The following is a 17,403-nucleotide window of genomic DNA, read 5'->3' on the forward strand; positions in this document are numbered from 1 at the left end:
AAATGATGAAAGGAAAGACAACAGATATCAAAAAAGTTTCTTTGGTTATATTAAACTAAGATCATGGCCACTAAAATTACCTCTGCAAAAAATTTTTTGGCCCTTAAATGCAAAGTATTCTATTACGAACCATGTAAGAGCACACGCATTACCTTGGGCTCTGGTGGAAAGAGTGCTTGTGTTAGACGGCAAATGTTTCCTAAACTGAACTGAATGCTGGTATTAGTAACATTCATTTCATGGAAGTTTACAGAGTTCCCCTTTGGGCAGATATCACACTCCCCAGAGAAAGGAGAAATCGTGATGGTAGTCTTAGAGTCATGTTGTGGTAAGTTGTCACTGATTCCACCATCAACATAACGCTGTAAAGAACAATAAAAAGGAGAGAGTTTAAAGACCAACAATTCCAACAAAAATCAAACTCCTTGTATTAGTTAAACAGTACATAAGAGTTTAAAAAAGAATGTCAGTAAGTTTGTCTCTGTATATGCACCAAAGCCGATTTTTTAAACTTTTTTTAAATAAATATATGCATCCTGGCTGGAGTTTTAAAGCAAACATATTTCCTAGTTCTCAGACAAACTAAAATACTGTTAGCATATTTGCTTGAAATTTTGTAATGGAGAAGAAATTGCTTCATTCTTTGGGTCATAATTCTGCTCAAGGCATGGAAGGAGCTGACACCACTTCACCAGACCAGTACATAATCCAAGAATTACCCAAAGCGCTCTCCCACAAAAGAAAAAAAAAACTACCCCACTACATGATAAAATTGACTCTTTAAAAGAAATTCTAAATATTGAAAGCTGAAGTTGAGTTCCTTGACCATAAAGTAACTGCTTTAATAACTATAAAAGATGTTGTATTTTCAGAAGGAACTATGTAAGAATAGTTATTTTATAAAGCTCCGCAAACTTCTGAAACAGAAAAAATTATCAGTGAACTGTTAACACTCTAGAAACCTTTAAAAAATTACACCATGTTGTGAACTAGTCATTTTCAAAATGTGAGTTTAGAAATGGTTTCAGGTTCTACACCTGATCAGACCAAATCCAACTTCCAGTTTTGGCAAGCCTCTGTCTTGTACATCTAACTTATCCATGTTCCATGTATGTAATGCTTTCTAATCTTAGAGTTTAATATATCACTGACATAGGATAAACATATTTTAAGCGAATATGCTGTAAAAATATCAACTTTATATTTCCTGATGTATATTTTTTTTAAAAAACATAACTAATGTTGTTGCAGATTAGCAAATAGCTTTTCACTGTTAAAATATTCTCGCAGTATGTCCTGAACAAAAGTTGTTTATTGGTTTGGTTTACATGAGGCTGCTAAATTCTTCTCAGTCAGGCTACAAAACCTATGAACTTTACAGATCTGACAGCCTGCTGTATTTGAGCTCCACAAAAATTAAGTTTAAAAGCTCTACCAAGACTACCCAACTTCAAGGTTAACAATGTCAAGGTAAATGACTACAAATTGTACCACCGAGCCTCCTCAGAGGGTTCCTATGCACCAACTCATAAATCATTTTGGACTTTCTACAATATCCCATATGATAGGATATTACCAAAAAAATCCAGCTTTTCATGATGTGAGAAATCTCCCCACACCCATCCAGAATTGTCACATCCAAAATAAGTCTTCTTGATCACAAATCACCTTCCTACAAGACACCACATTTCCAAAGTTTCAAGCAAAGAGGAATTTCTGTATGATGGTTGTGTGTTTACTGAGGCTTCAACAGCAACAGTCTTATAGGACTCAGCCACTGCCCCCACCCTACCCCAGGGAAGCAGTCAGCAATGTGCAAAACTGGGACCTTAAATTATGAAATCTTTGCCTCCATAAATGAGCAAGTTAAATCTCCTCTTCATGGCAGAAACAGAGCTCCTATTTCTCTTATCTACACATGGAACGGAAAAGTCAATTTCCAGAACACTTGGAGTCCTCAAGAAAGTTTCCATCCTGACACAGACATTTAATTTTTCACTTCATTTTCCCTGAAAACAAGACTCCAAGGGCCTGTTATGGAATCTTTATTGCACAGGATATGTCAAAAAGGAGGTAGCTCCCTTTACACAGAGTGGATATTCAGAGAATCAAGAGTTCTGTGTTTTTGTACTCTCAGCTAAGCCCTTTTAGATAACATTATTGTCCAACCGAATAGGACTGAGTAGCCTGATTAGCCTGGATCCACCTAAACCTTGGATCCAGTTCAATGTCCTATTTCATAAGACTTTGCTCCAGATTAAAGAGGTAAAGATGCAGGAAAGCTTTAGAAACATGCAACAGGCAGCTTTGCAAAAATGCTTCTGAGTCAACTTTAACATTGCTGCTCTCTGCTTTTATTTAAATACAGAGAGACAGTGTTCTAAGGGATATTATTCTCTATCTTTCAGCAACGCCAAAAGAACAATGTTTGCAAGGCGACGTACTTCAAGATGTATTCTTAAAAATGAAAGTTATACAAAGGCTGCTTGACCCAAGAGTTGCAATGAACCATTATGTGAAATACCCTCAATTTTCTTTGAACACTTTACCCTCTTCCTTCTCCCTGTTGTTTTTACTTTAAAAAAAGGGTTGATGAAAGCAAAACAATTAAGTTGATGCAATATTATGTTTTCTCTCTCTCTCTCTCTCTCTCTCTCTCACACACACACAGAGTTAAGATAGCAAGATTAACTTCCACACAATGCACATGCGATTTGTGTTAAATCATGTTGCAATAACTTGACTGGCTTTTAATGTCCCTCTTTTTTTGTTGTTTTGTTTACAAAACAAAAAACAGGGAAGTGAAGGGGTAACAAAGGAGTTCTTGCAAGAAAACTTGAGCCATTCCAACCAATGGTTCCTTTCAAAGATTGATGAAGAAAATGTATGGGAAATTGCAAAATTCTAAGGATGGCTGTTAATTACATTGTTTAGGGGAAAAAAAGGCCTTTTAAGTGTTATTCCTTGGGATGTGCTGAAAGAGGAGAACAATTAAACACCTCACCTTTGATGCAATCTCCTCATACTGAAATTAAATTTAAAATTCATCTAAGTTGTATACTATTTAAATATGCAATTTTAAATGTGCGTTAAACAGCTACTTGCATTCATGTCACTGCATATTAAGTACATCTGTGCTGATACATTTAGAAGTGCAATGTGGTCTGTTTCTAGAATGTGTATTTTCTGACAAGTTTTTAAGAGCCCAGCTCTGCACCTTTACTCACAGGGATGGTCTCACTGGCTGTGTTTGCATTAAACATTTTTCTTAAGCTATCCTGTAACGGCTAAGGGCTAGTTTAAATAAAAGAGCATTTTACAGCAAGTAAATCACCTTGCTCTGCATGGACAGAAATTTAAAGAGAAATAACTGCTCTAAACAGGGCCATTATCTTCTCTTCCATATCTTCATTACTTTAGTATACACAAAAGTTAAAGCCAGATATTACTTTCAGTATCAGGAACTTCGGGTACCCATTTTAGTAGACTAACCAAATTGTGTTTGTACATTATCTGTCAAAATTTCCTAGCTGGTTATCAAGCTAAATCTAAGACGTTAGCAGGAAACAATGCAGACTTACCACACCTCTGAAAGATGGTGGAATTAAGCCACAATAAATAGGGACAAACGAGCTACAAATTAAAGCCTATGGAGAAATGAGATTATATATGTAAATTACACAGTAAATTTCTCTATATTTTATGACAACACACTCATGCCTCCATTTAATGTTGAAGCTGATGATAAATATTAAAGGGACATTATCAACTTTATTTCAAGTACATTTCTAACTCACTTTTGATTTAGTTTAAAAATACTGCTGCCCCTGCCCTCTCTCCACAACACTAGAGGAAATGAATGGCTGTACAGAGACCATGCTGTCAAATACACGCAGTAAACATTAAAAAATTGAAATCAGAGGGAGAAAAGTATTATTTTAACAATAGGATGTAAAAAAGTTTCCAAACAGAAATTATTTTTAAAGTGTCCCTCTAAGTAAGATGAATGTAGGTCTCCAGATAACTACTGGGGTACAAAGGCTTTATCAAAAGATGTCTACCATTATGAAGCCAAAAAATTAATTATTCCATCTTCATAGAGATGCTCTTGAGCGTAAGTACAGTAGAGGCTGAACCTCTCTACCAGCACACTCTCATCCAGAAAAATCTGTAATCTGACATGATTTTATTTAGCCAGGCAACCACTTATTACGGATGTGGCCAAGTTTTCTTGTGATCCCATAAAGTTTGTTTTCAGTCACCAATCTTGGCTCTCAGTGTTCTGTGCTGTTATTTAGCTGTAATTTACCCCCAAATGTCTTCAAAGAGCCCAGTAAGCAGTGGAAGCGTTAATAATGTGTTTGACAATATTGACCTCCCGTGGTCTGGCATATTCTCTCATTCGGCGCTAGTCAAATCCCGAGGATGCCAGATGAGAGAGGTTCAACCTTATTAGGTACAAATCCAAAAGATTACAGGCATTCCATGCTTTTTCTTTCATTACTGATGAAATAAGAGCTCAAAACAGCAGCAGTATTCTTAGTAGGTTCTCAGTCATTTTTGCTCCTTACATAATGGCCTTTCAGTTTTTATAAACAGTTGCACCTTAATTAGGTATGCAGCATTTTCAAGCAAATGTTCATTGTGCAATAGTAATATGTTGTAACAGCACATGTATGGCATCATTTTTGATGCTTAGTTCTCTCAGTAAACACTGCCTCAAGAACACACATCCCCACAAAGATGAGGCAACCATTCCTTCATTGAGGCGCCTCTTCCATGATTATTCCAGGACTAAGTAAAATGAAATCCCAATAATCAATCTGCGCTTGGATTTAAAACTTGGAAAGTTATGGCGAGTTTTAAAAATTGTCATAATGGTGATCAGGAACACATACCTGAACAATTTCTTCTTTAGAGTTAAAATTGGATACCAACACATTTTTGCCATCTGACACTCTGGTCAACGAAATACACAGCTTGCCTGATGATAACTGATGAGTATTTTCTGGAAGGATTTTGAATAGTCCATCTCGTATTATCTTAATCACATTAAAAGAAGGATGAAGAGGGCCAAGACTTCGCTTTCTGGCTTCTTTGGCTAATGCCAGAATATCCGTACAAGCTTCAGCTGAAAAATATAGTATGCTTCATTTGACACAGAACACAATTTGTACAGAGGATAAAAGCATTCTGACTAATTCTCCATTGACACTGTCTCAAGCTTCTAGATTTTCTTATGCTTGTTAAGAGTACTACTATAAAAAACTTAGTACAAAGGTACAGTGATAAACTAAATGAGTCGTAAATAGAACTTGAAAGGTTAGACTTAATACAAGTTGCTAAACTTCGAATACTGAACGCTGCCACTGGATTAGTGAATATGCAAATTCTTTTAAAAATGTGATTTATATCAAGAGCATGCATAAATATTAGGGTGCTTCATTATCATGTGTATTGTAGAGTTTATACTCAGAAGTCTGCCCTTTTAGACAGCAACTAGGACAAGTGCAATAGATTTTCTTAAGTACGTAACTATGGAAAAGACAATGAAAGTTTATAAACATACACCACGCACATTTTGAAGTGATTATTCCACAACATAAGTGAAGATACCAGAAAACTTAGGGTACCCCTCAACCAGGTAATACTTGTAGAAATACATCTTGCCTTGTGTAACACTAGGAGTTGGGGGCATGTTAGCAGACATTTATTTTAGTCAACATATATGCTCAGTAATGGAAGCTAATTCCAGAGTCTGAGCTCCCACTACCAAGGGAATTCCTGGAATCAGAAGTTTATATATTAGCTCAGTCCCCCAAGATCCCAACTGTACCCAGCACACATGGGAAGGACTACTTAAGCTCTACATCATATATCTACTATATATTTGAGATAATTTGTGCATCTGTCTGCGTGTCCATTCGTGAGTCCATTTGTTCACAAACTCCTCCTAAACGGTAAGAGCTAGGACCACCAAATTTAGTATGCAATTTCCTCTTATAATAACTTAAAGCAAGGTCAGGGATTGATTGTGACCAGACAATAGGATGTCCTCAGAATGCTAATGTTTCTCATCAAATGGAAAGGGAGGGGTCTGGTAGCAGGCGCAGTTATACTCCAGAATGACCACAGGAGGGCAGCAAGCAGGAACGTCTGCCACCCCAGGCCAGCCCCACAGAGCAACGTTGCTGGCCAGCCAGCAGAACCGCAAACTGGTCCTGGGGAGCAATGTTGCTGGTTGGACAGCGCCAGCCCAGGCTAGCTGGGCCAGCCCTGAGGAGCAGCACCACTGGCTACTCCCCTGCCCTAACCCCCACCACATCCCAACCCCCAGCCTCCACTCTTGCATCCCCCACTCCCAATCCCTGTCCTGATCCCCCACATTTCCAAACTCCCTTCCCCAATTCCTGCATCCCCCCAGACCCCCAGCCTCCTGCCCTGAAGGACCCAAGCAACACCAGGTAAAGCTTCTAGTTGTTTTATAAATGAGTCAGTAATTTCAACAGTACCCAGAGGCAATTAACAAGTCAAAACACAAATGCAACATGGTCCCTAAAATTACCACCACCAATAGAAACCAATTGTTTTGCTGCATCCTGCATCAGTTCTGGAATATCCCATTTAGTGAGTAGAGGGTTGTGTTAACATCTGAGAACCAAGATAGTATCCTTTGATTTTTGCAGAAATTACACTTTAATAACACAAACATGTCATCTTGTAGTAGAACTTGGACACTGATATTGGGCATCATACAATTAATCTCTGAATTAGGGATGTTAAATGGTTAACTGCTAAGCTTACCAGTATGCCTACTGGTTAACTGGCCTTTGCCAGTAAACTCTGCCTGTGGAGCAGCCCTGGCCACTGGGGAGCTGGTTGTCCAGGCAGTAGGAGCCCAGGGCCATAGTAGACCAGTATCAGGAACCCACATCTGCAGAGGGACCTAAGTTAAAATGGATAACTGCTATTGTTTAACTGGTTAACCATTTAACATACCGACTCAATGTAATTTGAAATTATCTGCTCTATGATCTTATGTTTTTATTGTTTATGATTAAGGCTAAGACTGTGTCACAGTTTTTTTTTGTAAGTGAAAAATCAGGAACAGGTGATGGAGTACAAACAAAAATTCACAGAATTCTATGACTTGTCCCTGACATTCACTAAAACAAGTTATATATTTCTATGACAAAATGCCAAAGGGGTGTTCCCACCGCTGAGGAACTGGGATCTTCAGCCCCAGGGCACAAAATGTCATGAAGGCCACAGAAGTCTGGAAATCTGCAAATATCATGACATAATCATAGCCTTACTTATAATAATCCGTCTCCAGCGCACACAACTTGCTGACAACAGTGCTGTTTCCATATTCAATCAGTGGACAAGGCAGCAGTATTCATCTTACACCATATCCAAGACACTGGTATCTGAACTTTGTCTACATCTCTGTATGGTTCTAAGATGGTGTATTAACTAAAAACTTGATTATATTAGGGAATTTTAGGGGAAATGCCCACCCGTTTTGTTCAACACCTATATAGGAGAAAAGCTAGTATACAGACCTATACAGCATGCCAGTGATATATCTGCTCGACAAATATTTTACAGAAAGATTCAATTACTTTCACTCCCGGAATTTTTGTTTTAGTGTATCTTCCCAAGTGATAGATTTCACGTTCACAGAAATTTCACCCTTATTTCAGTCATTGCACTCAATCATTTATACCACAGCTATTTTTTTCCCCAGAACCTACCTATTTTAGAAATGAGCAGTGGAACAAAAGTGTACAAAACTATAGTATTTCCACTGAAATAAAAGTGTGTGCAGACTATCCTCGAGGACCTTTACTCTTCTATTCAGATGGGTCAGCTGATTTATGAAAGTAACTGCTTTTTGCTTACACTTTTTGCATATGACATACTGCTGTTTGAAATTTACTTATGTGTAGCTCAATGAAGCCAATCCCGATACTAAAAAATATTCTGGAAACACCCTATTGGCTGGATTCACCAAGAACACTCAATTTCTATTGAAGAGTTAAGCCTGTTTTATTCTCCTCTCTAGACACAAGAATTGGATATGCTTAGAACTACAAAGTTCAGTGGTGTTTTAAACTCAAGATTTTTAGCACACCTGCAATTGCTTTTACATTTGTGTATTTTTTTCCTAGGAACTGCTTATTGAGACAAATACTCTCTCCTTTACAAAGTCAAAGAAATTTTAAGATAGCGATTACTCATTTTTGATCTTGGAAGCATGTCAGTACTGCTACACAATACAGTACTAGTCCATGGTTTACCTTCATATTAAAACGCTTTTTTCAGAAGAGTTAGCGCTTCCATCTTTACATATTTATTCTTTGAAAAGTAAAAATTATGAAGTCGTCTAAGCAAGAAAAAAACAAAAAACAAGTGTTTTTTCATGCCTTAAGGAAGAACTTTAGTTTTCATTCCATCTACTTAGCTCACTAGCTTTATTTTCAACTGCATGCATATACGTGCACCCAAAGAATTATTTTATCCCATGTTAAAAGTATATTGTGTGTCAAATGGTATGCTGCTTAAGAATTGTAGACTGCAAGCTCCTAAACAAATACACAGCAAAGAAATCTGCTAAAGTATTGAACAAAAGTATTCCTGGGTACACTACATACAAACTTCATAACCATGAAAATAAATTCATTCTCAATTTTCTCTATTACAGATATCAGGATTTCACACTAAAACATAACGAAATGTTGGATGGAAGTTTCACATCAAAGGTAGCAGATCTACAGTAAATTCAATGCACATTCATGGCATTCACACTATGGCCAATATAATCAGAAGCAACTAATGATTTTAGGCAACTCAATTTGCCTGTTTTTAAAATTAGGCATCTTAGGTTTCCTAAAGTCAAGTCTTTTACATTCTTTGAAAATCTGGCCATTTAAGATATCAATCTGGGATCCAAAATCATTACTGACTTTTTAAATCTTAGTCTACATACAGAGACTCAAATTAATTACTAAACAGTTTGGCAGCCATAATATTCTTAGTAGTAACTAAACATTGCATTCTATTGTACATAAAATCCACACTACAAAAAAAAATGCTCCACTTTCACTCAGAGACATATCACTTGAAAAAAATAATTCTTTGCAAACTAAAAGTTTTTAAACAGATATATAAGCTTGGATTTCTGGTTTTACTGGAGTATTCTCAATTCAAAGTATCATTCAATTTTTTGTTTAAGTCCTCACATTTCTGAAATTATTGCTAACATCTTTGGTCTGTGTTTCCTCTCCCATGTTGACCCTACAGTGCAGAAACTGGAGCAAGTCAATAGCCTATAGTAACCTTTTCTACAGTGTCAGGTCATACTACAAGTCACCTGAGGCACAGCCAACCCTTCTGGTCCAATCACAGGGCTGAAAACCTCCAACAGTTTATTAGGGCTGCTTTTCCTCAGTATCAGATTGACATTTGTCCTTCTCCCTGGCTTAACTTCCATAAAGGAAGTTAAATTACCCATCAGAATGGAATTTAACCTAGAAATTTAAATCAATAAAAGCTTATACAACTCATGTATAAGAAGTTTGTACTAGTTAAACATAAATAGTAAACATTGGGAAAACCTACAAATAAATATTTTGCCATTTAATAACTGTTGTATTTCTTAACTCAGTAATATGCAGCTAAAATGATTAAACTTAGGCAGTGTCTCTCAATTTTTAAAACTGTTTTGTCCGAAATCCTGATATGTTTCTAGTTTTCAAACCTTGCCCTTAAAGAAAATCAATTAAGTTATTCTCTACAGACATTTAGATCTGTTTTCTAGTATAATACTGAATGCTAAGCCAAAATGGTATTTATAAGGAATCTTCCAAGTTTCTCTATTTTCTCCTGCTGTAAATTTGAAACAGCCAGGACCCAGAAACTGAAGATTCCTACAGATCTGGGTAGCCAATATCTTCTGTCAGTGTTCAAATCTCTCGATCAAGAGTCTTGTCCAGACTCCACAGAAAATATTAATAAAAAATAAACAGTGATAAGATGACTTCTATCTGCACACATACAAATGCCCCAAAAGCCACAGTGAAAGTCTGCAAATCTTTGCCTATTATAGGGCATCTGCACTATTGTCCAATCCTCTATCAAAAGCAGAGTTCCCATAATATGATTAATTGAAGCTTCACACTGAAGCTTCACTAACAAACATATACCACAGCATCCCTAGGGTATGAAAGGTGAGAAAGAGGTCTCCCTCTGAACTCATCCTTTCTAGCTCCATGGAGCTCTGTCCTCACAGCATACCTACAGAGAGGATTCCACAAGAATTAAGGGAACTGTGTATGTCAGACCCATTGTTCCTCTATGTTAGATGCATCTTCTTCACTCTTCCCACCAGCAATCTTAGGCTAAAATTTGTACAACTGTGTCAAAGATATTCACAATGACAAGTTTACTGTAATGTGCATCAAAAGCTGCAACATTCAGGCTAATTTACTCCCCTACACACTCCCTTCCTAATAGTTTAAATGTGATGAGCCTGGGTGCAGACCATTGCCAGTAAAGGGACTTGATCTCTAGAATCTACTGCCTCAATGACAACAGCGGCATTTACAAAATATAAAAACATAATTGAAGCTGTACAACTTATCTATTTTCCCAGATCTTTCAGGAGGAGAATGAAATTTCAGCTAGAGCAGGCGGGAGTCTTTTAAAGTCCTCTTTTAAACTGTTGTGTATATGCTTAGAATGCCAGATAAGCATATTTTAAACAGTGTGAAAAAACCCAGTTAAGGCATCACCTGTATAGAAGACTATTTTCAAATTTGTAGAATAGAAATTTTTAAAGGCCAAATTTTACTCAAAAGACTATAAATATATATTTTAGTGGTCATTTGGCAATGATGTTCTTTTCACTTTTTAATCAGCGTACGAATTAAGTGAAATAGTCATTTGAATAAGTAAGAGTTTAATCCTCTAAGATCCTTAGCTAAGACTCATGCACCTTTCAATGTGCAGAAAAGCTCACACACCTGTTCCAAGTTAGAAATCTGAGTAAAGTAATTTTCGTTTCAGCACAAGAAAGTTAAAGTAATAGCGAATTACTTGTAACAATAATAAAACACTGTACTTTTTAGGTGACATTTTTAAAAGCACTCAGCATTGACCTTACCCTACCTTCAGTGAAACCAGAACAGATTTTACTATTGACAACAAGAAAAAAGTTATGCCAGCACTCGAGAGTACTTCAAAATCTCTCTTCTCCATCTTCTATTAACTCAAACTCAGCTACACAATAGTTTTGAAATGACTAATACTCTGGATAACCTTGTCCTATTTTTGTCTCCTACAACACATTTATTCCTGTTTTGTTTTAGCCTATGTAAATACGAGTAATGAAAAAGAATCCCTCAAGCAGTGAAAAAAAATCAGTCAAGTTAGGAGAAACCAGAAATTTGACACAAGATTTAAAAAAGTATAAGTTTTGTTCGTTTATAATGTGATCAGCAATCCCTAGCAAACATTCCAAGATTGGCACTAAGCCAGCTTTCCTTGGCACATGAGGTGGGAGTTCAACCTGCACCTCTTACCCCACCACGCAGCAGGGACGCAGAGATCCACAGGTGCCACACCAATCCTTCAGGCACATACCGCAGTGAGCAGAGTTGCTGTGGAAGGCAAGGACATGCGAGCCCCATCTGCAAGCCTTGATCTGAGCCCCTAGACCCACACTCCCAGACCTGTTCTAGGGAGCTCAGCCTACACTCCAAGCTCCAGCCTAGGCCTGGCCACACTGGCCTCACAGCCTTCTCCATCCACGTGGAGCTCAGAGCCCCTCAACCAGAGCAAAGCAGGTGGCCGGGCCCAGCCCCACCCGGCACAATCATCTTCATCCCTGTTTCACTCATTTGAGACGCACTGCCGGAGCAACCGTGGCACTAGGTTCCCAGGCGTGGCTCCGATGCCAGCACCAAATGCTGCCTGAGAGATGGGCTAGAGGGGCAGCTCCAGCTCAAATTAGCCTGGCTGTGAGTGGGGCTACAGCAGGTTGAACCTCTGGTCCAGCACTCTCTCATCCAGCAACATCCATAATCTGGCATGATTTTAGTTAGCCAGGAGATCACTTACCATGGTGTGGCCAAGTTTCCCAGGGTCCCATAAATTTTGTTTACAACCACAAGTCCTGGCTCTGTGTTCTATGATGTTACTTCACTGTAATTCCTCCCTAAATGTCTTCTTAGAGCCCAGTTAGCAATAGAAGTATTGGTAATGTGCTAGACAATATTGACCTCCCTGGGTTCAGCAAATTCGTTAGTTCAGCACCGGTCAGGTCTGTAGTGTGCCAGACTAGGGAGGTTCAACCTATATTTTTAGGCATGCGCTCCTAATGCCCTTACGCTACATAAGCACTGTGAGTTGGCTCACACAGAAAAGCACATTAAAACTAGCCTAAGCCCTGACCTTAACTCTCTCTAAACCCTGTCCGTACCCCAAGAAAGGAAAAGCTTTAGAGAAAGCATGTTAAAGGTAACCAAAACCCTTACACAGAGTCAGTCAAAGAGAATGACAGGAAAAGTGAGAGAATCACCTCTGCTTAAGACAGAGGGAGCAGACGAGAACTTTAAACTCTCAATACGTCTGCTATGGCTGACAGATGAATCAATTGGAACTAGGTGCGGGGAATAGAAATAGGGTTTCAGCTACCTCTCTCTTCCTAGATTATTCAATTTGTTATGTTTTATGTTTATCAATTATTATTACAGGGATAAGGAGTTAAAGTCCTTGGCCTAGATACTGTTGTTCCTTCTGTCTAGACTAAAGTATTTTGTTGGCAGAAGTTTTTCTTGGAAGATATCATGCAACAAAACTGCTCTCGTTAATCACATCCCCAGATCAAAGACATTAAAAGAGCAATCCACTCTGTTGACAGAAAGTGGCCAGATTTCCTGGCTGCTCTATTGGCAAAATGGCACATGCATGTTCTCCTGAAGGACTTTTCTGTTGACAGAAGGCCCCTACAGAACATGCAGACTGGCATTTTGTCAACAGATTTCTGTCGACAGCGGCATTCTTCCTCATGGTGAGCAAGGTCTGGCTGTTGACAAAAGTGCTGCGTTCTGTCAACAGAATGCATTTTGCAATCTGGACACTCTGTGGGTTTTGTCGACAGAAACCTGTAATCTAGACATAGCCTAGGAGTGGTAGCTGAATCCAAAAACAATTATAGGATTAAGCCACAAGGAGGAACAAGACTGTAACTCTTGTAAAGGAGACGTTCATGAAAACCATATGCATACCCAAACAAAATAAACTATTTTCTTATTTTTATACCTACCTCTGCAATATTTATAGTTCATTGTGTCACAATATATTTAGCAATTGAAAATAACCAACTACAGAAGAACAAAAAAGCAGTGAAGTAGCATTTTAAAGACTAACAAAATAATTTATTAGGTGAGCTTTCATGGGACAGACCCACTTCTTCAGACCATAGCCATGCCAGAATAGACTCAATATTTAAGGCACACAGAACCAAAAACAGTAAGCAAGGTGGACAAATCAGAAAAAAATTATCAAGGTGAGCAAATCAGAGAGTAGAGCAGTAGAAGAGAGGGGAGGTCAAGAATTAGATTAAGCCAAGTATGCAAATGAGTCCCTATAGTGACTCAGAAAATTCCCATCCCGGTTCAAACCACATGTTAATGTGCTAAATTTCAATATAAAAGACAGTTCGGCAGTCTCCCTTTCAAGAGTGGCGTGAATTCTTCAGTAACACGCATACTCTTAAGTCATTAACAGAATGGCCTCCTCTATTAAAATGCTGACTAACCGGTTTGTGGATCTGGAGTGTTTTTATGTCTGTTTTGTGCCCATTAACCCTTTGTCTAAGGGAGCTTGAAGTCTGTCCAATATACAAAGCATCTGGGCATTGTTGGTACATGATGGCATATATGATGTTAGTTGATGAACATGAAAATGTGCCCGTGATTCTGTGAGTAACCTAGTAACTACAGAAGAGTATGTAATAAAGTAGATGATAAGCACTTCCTCCAACGCTGGGCGCTTCTGACTGAAATATACTACTTCAGTGGACTTTTTCCTCTGTGCACCACACATAGACTCAAAAATTTTAAATTCCTCTCATCCTTAAAGTGGAAAAAAAGACTAGAAGGTTTTACAATCCTTGCAGGTCTCATTCGTTCAAGAGTCTTCTCTGTTAGAGTTAATTTTAAAGCAGATTTTTAGAAGTTTCTTCCACTGGAAATATGTCTTATATTCAAAGGCATAAATACATATACCTATTTATACACACACACACACACATACAGGTAAGAGGTAACTACATGGGAAATTTTACCAGCATAACTACATTGATATATCTATAGCTCTAATTATACTAGTATCACTCAACAGATAGAGGCTTTTATTCTAGATTAAGAGTGTCTTTTCCCAAACTACTAAGCTTACGCTAAAAACGCTGTGTCCTTTGGCACCTTAAAGATGAACAAAATAAATCTGCTAGTCTTAAAAATGCTAGAGAACTTCTCATTGCTTTTGCTGAAACAGACTAAAACAACTACCCTTATGCAATTTAGCTTACAATGCTTCCAAAGTGACAACCTGTAAAAATCCACTCTTACTCCAGAACAAGTGCTGTCCCCACATGGATGTGATTTGTAACATCATAGGTAACAAAGGGCAAAAAAGGCTGAAAACTTAAAAACTGAACGGTGACAGACCACAAACCCCAATGATGAACATGGCAATATTCTAAACAAAAAGAGCTCTCAACCATTCTTATAAGCTGTTTCCACTGCTTCATACTGAGTCCACTCACATTTCAGCCTTCAGAATGATTTTTTGGATTACTGTGCATGGGCTGCATTAAACAGATTACTGTCTACATCTTATACTGGGTGGATGGCTGTGTTAATTTGTGCCTGGAGTGTTATGCTGGGAGATTTTTAGTTATATGCACAAATGGCAGTTGGATCCAGAAATCTATCAGCTGCGCAGTCTCCCTAACACTACCAATGAAGTTTTTGGCTTTAACTGCTGCAGAGGAAGGTGGCGACTGGCATCTTTGACATCCCAACGTCTACGACTCCAGTCCTGGCACAAGAGAGATGGAGGGTTTGCTGTAGCTGCCTGCCGGGATGTGGGCAGGGCGGGGAACTTGCTGATTGGCCAGTAGCAGAGCAGGCAGCTCAGAGATGCCTGCCTCTGGCAGTAGCCTGAACCACGGAAGCTGCGGCTTCCAGGTGATGCTACCGACAACATCAGCACAACAACTCCGCGGCCTCAGTCCGTAACTTACGCAGCTGGGGCCCCCGCACAGACATGATCCAGCCCTGATGGGCAACATGGATGGAAACACTTTGCTAACACGAACATTTTGGCACAAGTTTCCATTCAAACACACTCCCACCCCCCCAATCGCACCCCCACCATATCCCTACACCCTCCACAGCCCAATCGCACACCGCCATACGCCCAATCACCCCCCAATCGCACCCCCACCATACCCCCACACCCCCTACCATGCCCACCCACCCCCTCAAACCCCCGCGCTCTGGCTCCACTAGGGCGGTTCTGTCAGGGACAGACTCAGCTCAGACCTCCCGCCCAGCGCCAAACACCAGAGATCGCCCCCCCGCCGCCCCAAAGAGCCGGGGGGACAACCCACAACCTCGCACTCGCTGCCCCCAGCCTCCCGCCCGCCGCCGCCCCGCTCCAGCCCGGCCAGGCGGGCTGACGCACCCAGAGAGCCGCCTCCAACCAGCACGGCCCCGGCCAGGGCCCCGGCCGAGGCGCCGAAGACGCGGCGGGCGCCGCGTACTAGGTGCGGGGCGCGCTCCTGCAGGCAGGTGGCCGCCCCGATGTGATAGACCCCCAGGAAGCCGCAGCCGGCGAACGAGAAGCTCCAGCCGCGCTCGCGGTCTAACATCCCTGCGCACGAGGCCGGGGCCGGAGCGCGGACGGGACAGCGGCCCAGCGGCCCAGGTCACAATGAGGTTGGTCGGCGGCCGAGGCAAGGAGCCGGTCACTGGAGCCGGCAGCGCTCGCCGGCCGGTCACTTAAGGGGACTTGGCGATAGCCTGGGAGCGGCCGGGATGGCACCAGCCGCTTCAGCCAATCAGCGGCGATATGCAAATAACAAAGCCCCGCCAAGCTCCGGAGGCGGGAACGACAGCGGTCTGAGAGCGCGCGCTGCTGCCCTCAGGGGCGGGCGGGGCTTTTCCGGGACACGCGCGCGCGTGCGCTTGGGGCGAGATGGCAGCGGCTCGGGACCCGTGCGCGCGGGCGTTTCCCGATTCCCATCGCGCCTCTACCCGCCTGCTGCTGCCGTCGGCGCCGCCCGCTCGGGCTGCTTCATAAGCTCGCAGCCGGAGGGGAAGGTGGGGGCTTGATAAGATGCCTCTGTGAGGAAGAGCCGGGCCGGCTCCGGAGCGCTGGGCTGCATCTGCAAGCGGTGCAGCGTGCTCCCAGCCAGTCTCCCTTGCAGGCCGGTTCTGGTCCTACCACCATGCTAAGTAGAGAGCAACAAGAAGTCCTGTGGCACCTTATAGACTAAAAGATATTTTGGAGCATAAGTTTTCGTGGCAAAGACCCACTATGTCAGATGCTTGAGTGGAGGGTGGCTTCAGAGCAGTATTTAAAGAGTGCGGTCCCAGAAAAAGGGAGGGCCAGAGCTGGCAAGGTCTATTCAGCAAGGTGGAACAGGCCCATTACAACCATATTTGCTCTGATCCATGAGACAGAGACAAACATCTACAAGACCTCTACCAAGCTTTCTTCAAACTACAATACCCACCTAAGGAAGTGAGGAAACAGACTGACAGAGCCAGACGGGTACCCAGAAGCCACCTGCTGCAAGACAGGCCTCACAAGGAAAACAAGAGAATGCCACTGACCATCACATACAGCCCCCACCTAAGGCCTCTCCAGTGCATCATCAGTGATCTGCAACCCATCCTGAACAATGGTCCTTCACTCACAGACCTTGGGAGGCAGGCCTGTCCTCGCTTACAGACAGCCTGCCAACCTTAAACAAATCCTCACCAGCCACTACAAATCACAAACCAGTGACTCTAGGCCTGGAACCAGCCCCTGCAACAGTCCTCGCTGCCAACTGTGCTCACATATCTACACCAGTGCCATCATCACAGGACCTAACATCAACTATACCATCAGGGGCTCCTTTACCTGCACATCTACTAATATAATATATGCCATCATGTGCCAGCAATGCCCGACTGCAATTTACATTGGCCAAACTGGACAGTCTCTACGTAAAAGAACAAATGGCCATAAATATCAGAAACGATAATGTACAGAAGCCCTTGGGGGAACACTTCAATCTCCCTGGACACTCAGTGGCAGAGTAAAGGGTGGCAGTCCTGAAAC

General features: G+C 41.0%; 1 protein-coding gene across 1 annotated transcript in view; it reads right to left on the reverse strand.

Annotated features, from left to right (window-relative positions):
* LOC142018198 (1-acylglycerol-3-phosphate O-acyltransferase Pnpla3-like) overlaps nucleotides 1–16,037 on the reverse strand; it is a 34,130-nt gene extending 18,093 nt beyond the window's left edge. The window contains exons 1-4 of the mRNA XM_075003761.1: nucleotides 15,757–16,037; nucleotides 4,899–5,131; nucleotides 3,582–3,647; nucleotides 153–362 (exon numbers count right to left, since the gene is read on the reverse strand). Of these exons, the coding sequence (XP_074859862.1) occupies nucleotides 153–362; nucleotides 3,582–3,647; nucleotides 4,899–5,131; nucleotides 15,757–15,943 (696 nt within the window). The 5' untranslated portion in view covers nucleotides 15,944–16,037. The remainder of the gene's footprint in view (nucleotides 1–152; nucleotides 363–3,581; nucleotides 3,648–4,898; nucleotides 5,132–15,756) is intronic.
* Nucleotides 16,038–17,403: the final 1,366 nt, after the last annotated feature.

Source organism: Carettochelys insculpta, chromosome 1, assembly GCF_033958435.1.
Source record: "Carettochelys insculpta isolate YL-2023 chromosome 1, ASM3395843v1, whole genome shotgun sequence".
NCBI classification, from domain to species: Eukaryota; Metazoa; Chordata; order Testudines; family Carettochelyidae; genus Carettochelys; species Carettochelys insculpta.